Source organism: Branchiostoma floridae, unplaced genomic scaffold (assembly GCF_000003815.2).
Source record: "Branchiostoma floridae strain S238N-H82 unplaced genomic scaffold, Bfl_VNyyK Sc7u5tJ_460, whole genome shotgun sequence".
Lineage (NCBI taxonomy): Eukaryota > Metazoa > Chordata > Leptocardii > Amphioxiformes > Branchiostomatidae > Branchiostoma > Branchiostoma floridae.
This window is the reverse complement of record NW_023365867.1, coordinates 1-6,098: the sequence shown is the minus strand read 5'-3', so window position 1 is coordinate 6,098 and position 6,098 is coordinate 1. Positions and strand designations below refer to the sequence as shown.

General features: G+C 39.3%; 1 protein-coding gene across 1 annotated transcript; it reads right to left on the bottom strand.

The window, feature by feature from the left end:
- Positions 1-364: 364 nt before the first annotated feature.
- On the bottom strand, positions 365-4,691 carry LOC118408849. Its single transcript, XM_035809707.1, has 3 exons — positions 4,263-4,691; positions 3,679-3,761; positions 365-3,404 (listed from the first exon to the last, which is right to left on the bottom strand). The coding sequence occupies exon 3, from the start codon at positions 3,401-3,403 to the stop codon at positions 2,426-2,428; it is 978 nt and encodes a 325-aa protein (XP_035665600.1). The 5' UTR covers position 3,404; positions 3,679-3,761; positions 4,263-4,691; the 3' UTR covers positions 365-2,425.
- Between the last annotated feature and the right edge of the window lie 1,407 nt (positions 4,692-6,098).

Sequence of the window (6,098 nt, the reverse complement as noted above, 5' to 3'; positions counted from 1 at the left end):
GTTATCTGCTCCACTACTAGAAGACCAGCAACGTCTTAAGATGATGGCACCCTGGCTACTGAACCCCACAGAAATTCACAACAGTGCCAGCCCAAATAAAATGCCATAAAAAGCTTGCATGAGCCACCGTGTTCTAAAACCCAGTATTTACTACGACAAAGTCACTATACCACCTTGGTATTCCTGTCATTTACCAGCATTTTTTCCCAGTTGAACTCTTGCCTTTCGCCATCTACATTAATTTGGACATGTTCAAAACATAAATTCAAACAACTGAATCACTATAGTAGCATAACTAAAAACTGAAAAACGGTTCACTACCTAATTTTTACTCCAACAAATGATTTCAAAACAACACATTGAAAACTTTCTTATAACCAACTTTAATTCTGTAGCCAAACAACATATAACCAACATGATGTCACAATGACAAACTGGTCCATCTTCAACCATTGATATATATATATATCATAACTAACAAAAGTATACCAAAAGTGTTTTCACTCCTTGTACATCCTACAACTTTCATGATTTCAAACACTTAGGTAAACATTATGAACACTAAAAGACACTTACAATAACAAAAGCCTTATCATCAAAACCATGTAACACACTTAGCAATATCTGCAACAGTGACTCTGGCTTAACTAAATTCCTCAAAACCACGTAACTAACATAAGATAACTTAACCAAAGGCCTCAAGGCCTCATAACAAAAATATAACAAAAGTCTCCTCACTCTTTGTACATCCTACAACTTTCATGATTTCAAACACGTAGGGTTGTACATTATAACGCTAAAGAGACTTAACAATAAGGAAAGCCTTATCCTGGAAACCCTGAACCACACTCAACTATGTCTGCCACTCCAGCAGTAAAGGCGTCAACATACAAATCTTGCGCACCTATGAACTTGAGTGAAAAAGAGTCCTGCAGAGCTTAACAACATGCTCAAGACGATGACAACTTTCAGCTGAAAAACCATCTAAAACATACAAGAAAAAATCAATATTGTTATCATAACATGCAACAACTAAATCGAGGTCGGGAAGTGATATGTGTGATTTTTATAGGAACTGAAATTTGTGTTTACAGGTGATTACATGTAATTCCTCCTAAGTGGTTCAGAGGTACACAGTTTGGGCCGTTGTGATCGTTTTTTTTGTGTGATCGCTTTTTGATCAGAATAGGAATGCATCATTTGCATCAATTTTTGCTTTGTTTTGATATAGACTTTTTCTTTTTGACAAAATGTTGTCGGATAACAATAAGGAAAGCCTTATCCTGGAAACCCTGAACCACACTCAACTATGTCTGCCACTCCAGCAGTAAAGGCGTCAACATACAAATCTTGCGCACCTATGAACTTGAGTGAAAAAGAGTCCTGCAGAGCTTAACAACATGCTCAAGACGATGACAACTTTCAGCTGAAAAACCAACTAAAACATACAAGAAAAAAAATCAATATTGCTATCATAACATGCACCAACTAATCACAAAGAAAACAATATTGCTCTATGCATCATACATCAATAGCATCATACCTCAACATTGTCACTCTTCATTGGCAATCAATCTACAACAATGATTGTAAATATAATACTGAAAAAACATGACAAATGTACTGGTTTACCATGATCATCCAGAACAACTTTCCCAACCATTTCTTCCTTGCATTGATCTTGCAACTGCTTCATATTGCAATAAAGGCAACACAAAATCTTTATCTCTGATGGATCAATTTAAAAAAACTAAAACATACAAAAAAAATCAATATTGGTATCATAACATGCACCAACTAATCACACAAAACAAAAAGTATTGCTCTATGCATCATACATCAATAGCATCATACCTCAACATTGTCACTCTTCAATGGCAATCAACCTACAACTATAATTGTAAATATAATACTGAAAAAACATGACAAATGTACTGGTTTACCATGATCATCCACAACAACTTTCACAACCATTTCTTCCTTGCATTGATCTTGCAACTGGTTCATATGGCAATAAAGGCAACACAAAATCTTTATCTCTGATGAATCAATTTAAAAAAATACAACATACAAGAAAAAAAAAACAATACTGGTATCATAACATGCACCAACTAATCACCAACAAAACAAAAAGTATTGCTCTATGCACCATACATCAATAGCATCATACCTCAACATTGTCACTCTTCATTGGCAATCAACCTACAACTATAATTGTAAATATAATACTGAAAAAACATGACAAATGTACTGGTTTACCATGATCATCCACAACAACTTCCACAACCATTTCTTCCTTGCATTGATCTTGCAACTGCTTCATATGGCAAAAAAGGCAACACAAAATCTTTACCTCTGATGGATCAATTTAAAAAACTAAAACATACAATAAAAACACCAATATTGGTATCATAACATGCATCAACTAATCCCCAACAGAATTCACAGTATTGCTGAATGCATCATACATCAATTCCACTTCCTCTTGTTCCAACAACTTCTCCTCAACATCGTCACTCTTCATTGCCAATGAATCTTCACCAATAATTGTAGATACGATACTGGAAAAACATGTTAAATGTACATGTTTACCATGATCATCAACAACAACTTTCACAATCATTTCTTCCTTGGATCGCTCTCGCAACTGCTTCATGTTGCAGTGAGGGCAACACAGAAACTTTGTTTCTGTCGGATCGATCTTCCTTTTACATGAGTTACATTTGTAAAACCTGCTAAGTACTTGACTTCCAATGATTGTACCGGTTGCTCTGACCTGGTCTATCTGTTGAATCCCATCTGGGGCATATATAGGACCTACTTCGTTCACCACTGACTCAGGAAACGTGCTCAGAAATCGTCTTCTGGCAAACAACTTAACTTTAGCGTCCACACCATAGCTACGCCCTAACTCTAACACATGTGGCTGCCAAACACACAAGCGAACAGCTCCACTTGTGTCACCTACGATAACATCTGTCTTCTCTCGCTCATCACCTGAGTTAACTGTAACTTTCTCTGTTTTATCAATGGAAAGCACCTTCACATTGACTCTTACAACATCATTCACAGAGAGGTAGCTAATGTCCTTAACACTTACAGACCTAATACTAGGTCGTTTTGCTGGAAATCCCACATCTGCTGTCGACTCCACGGAACTCTTCTCATTAACCACAAAGTCGCTTGATCTCATCGAACAACTGCTCACTTTACTGATTTTGCATGGGCTGCTGCTCTGTTCTTTCTCACAAAAGAAACTCCTCTTCTGAGGACTAAAACAGATTCCTTTCCTAGACTCGTCTTCTGAAGTTTGAAAATCAAACCGGAAAAACTTTGACTTTGCCCCGTCTTTCATTGGCGACACGTTGTGCACATATCCCGACATCTCCGATGGTGTCTCCATCCTAAAATATGAACAAAAAAATCTCATTAATATATCGCTGCATAACTATTCAAAATAGCTCTTAGATCATACCCACTACAACCTCAAATATTTGACATTCTCACTGCTCAAAATACCCCACACCTCCCACTATACTATGTAAAAGTAATACAAAAATAACAAGTCACACTACCGCTTTTACCATAGCAACAATTTGATTAAAAAACTTTACCTACATCGTTTCAAACTAATAAAACTACTTAACACACCCACACCACCTAAAAGTGTGCACATACCTTAGCACAAGACACTGCTAACAAAACGACCAAGAATCTAGCGTCCCGTCGTCCCTCAGTCAACCTGACAGTCCAACTCACACCTAAAAAATAAACATATAAGTTACATATTGAAACATTAAACAAAACAATAAATTAAATACCCGCAAAAAATTCGTGCCAAACGATAAATTACTTTCATAAACATGCCTATAATATAGATATATATCTGCAAATTACCCATGCAAAACATGCCATAACAGTATATATAACAGCGTCACAATGCTATTAATATATTGATCTTAAATTATGCATACCACTACCACTGAACTCTTTGTTCTTTACAACTAATTAGGAGAATTTACATCTTGACCTCTGCATTCCCATTACACCTACATCCTGCACAACATTGTGCAAAACCTCTGCCGTCATCACGCCCAACAAAACATCGACCAAACACGTGTTACACAAAAAAAAATTCTAAGAAAAATACACCACAACAAACCTTACCTCACAAAATCACCAAACTAGAAACATTTCGCTTAACAAACTCTACTCCATAAATTGTTATTTCTTTCTATCAAATCACCAAATCGGACACAAACCTGTACACAATGGATCCGCACCCCACGCAAACCAGTCAAGGACGCAACTCCGGCCTCACCGGACCCACCATAACATGTTTATATGCTGCCGTATGCAAATTAAGATTCAGACATCCCTATTACGGACGTGGTAGAAAGCAACACGCCAATTTGATCGTTGATTGGCGGAGAATCGCAGACTGGTTTCTGATTGGTTATACAAGTTGTCTGGTAGGATCCCCCAGACACGTATAAATATCTTCAGCACGATAATTTTCATATCCAAACGATTCAGAAGCTTGAGAAGTATTGACCGTCCATAATCTGTTCATTACATATTCGTACCATGTCTGCCTGTGAAATTTCTGTCACGAAGAAAGAACGACAATGCACATCCGGGACCTCTTCCCGCCTTTGGCTGTGGTCTCGCACCGGAGTTTCTTTTACGATTTTTATATCCGGCACACAGCGCACACAAGGGATACAATTCCGCCCACAAAAGTACGCCGGAAAATCCAATTATACCAGTGAACAAAGGTTTCCAGCCAACTTCCCATAGATTTTAGATATAAACTTCTAGTTTAATAATGATGCACATTTTACTGGAACACAACATGAAATTTTGAGGTAGTCCTTAACAGTGGGGGGTTCTAGTAGCGGAAACTGATCATGCCAAACGCCTGTCAGGCTTTTGGCTCGATCAGTTAGACCGCTGGTGTTGTGATCCTAAGGACCCGGGTTCGATTCCCGGGTCGGTCGGGATGTTTGTATATATTGTTTATTTCTGTTCTACTCGCCCCTCTGACTTCTTACATTGGCGCCCAACGTGGGGCTCGAACCCACGACCCTGGGATTAAGAGTCCCATGCTCTACCGACTGAATGACCATGCCAAACGCCTGTCAGGCTTTTGGCTCACTCAGTTAGACGGCTAGTGTTGTGATCTGGAGGACCCGGGTTCGATTCCCGGGTCGATCACTGGGTATTTGTATATATTGTTTCTTTCTGTTCTACTCGCCCCTCTGACTTCTTACATTGGCGCCCGACGTGGCCCTGGTGGATAACAGGCCGGAGATGTGCCTGCCCACAGGGTGCTCGAACTCGGAGATTCGAGGACGAATCTTGAGAAGAAGAGGGGGAGTAGTGTAACAGTGGGGGGTTCTAGTAGCGGAAACTGATCATGCCAAACGCCTGTCAGGCTTTTGGCTCGATCAGTTAGACCGCTGGTGTTGTGATCCTAAGGACCCGGGTTCGATTCCCGGGTCGGTCGGGATGTTTGTATATATTGTTTATTTCTGTTCTACTCGCCCCTCTGACTTCTTACAGTCCTTCCAAATGCGCCCCGGCCAGCTTTTTTTAAAAGCTTTCTTGTTTTATTTCCTTTCAGTAACTTTGCAACTTGGCAACTTTGTATTGCGTAATGTTCGACCTGGACGTCTTTTTTTATTTCCTTTCAGCAACTTGTCACCTCTTCTAATCTTTATAGGTCTACACGCATCTTTTATATATCTAACATGAATATTGCTGATATTACATCCCTTGCCGTAGACAGAGAAAACCCAAGCAGGTGTAATGGCTCGGCTCAATCTCAGTGTTTATGCCTGAATTGCAACATTTAGCACATCTTTCAGCAATAGTGCCCCTTTTCGACTCTTTACCTCCTCCTGTGAGACGTATAGTCTGGGTACCATCCGGAAAGTACCTCACTCCGGTGTTAATTATACACTATATACAGTCGCTTCTCTAGTGGCAGAAGCGAACATAGGAGCGAACTACTACCCGGATGATACCCAGGCTAGTAGACGTACTAAATACTGCGAAGAAAAAAACGCATAGATCACTAAGACTTCTTACATCTG

Coding starts and splice junctions, on each gene's coding strand:
- LOC118408849 (XM_035809707.1), bottom strand. CDS start 3,403: ATGGAGACACCATCGGAGATGTCGGGATATGTGCACAACGTGTCGCCA.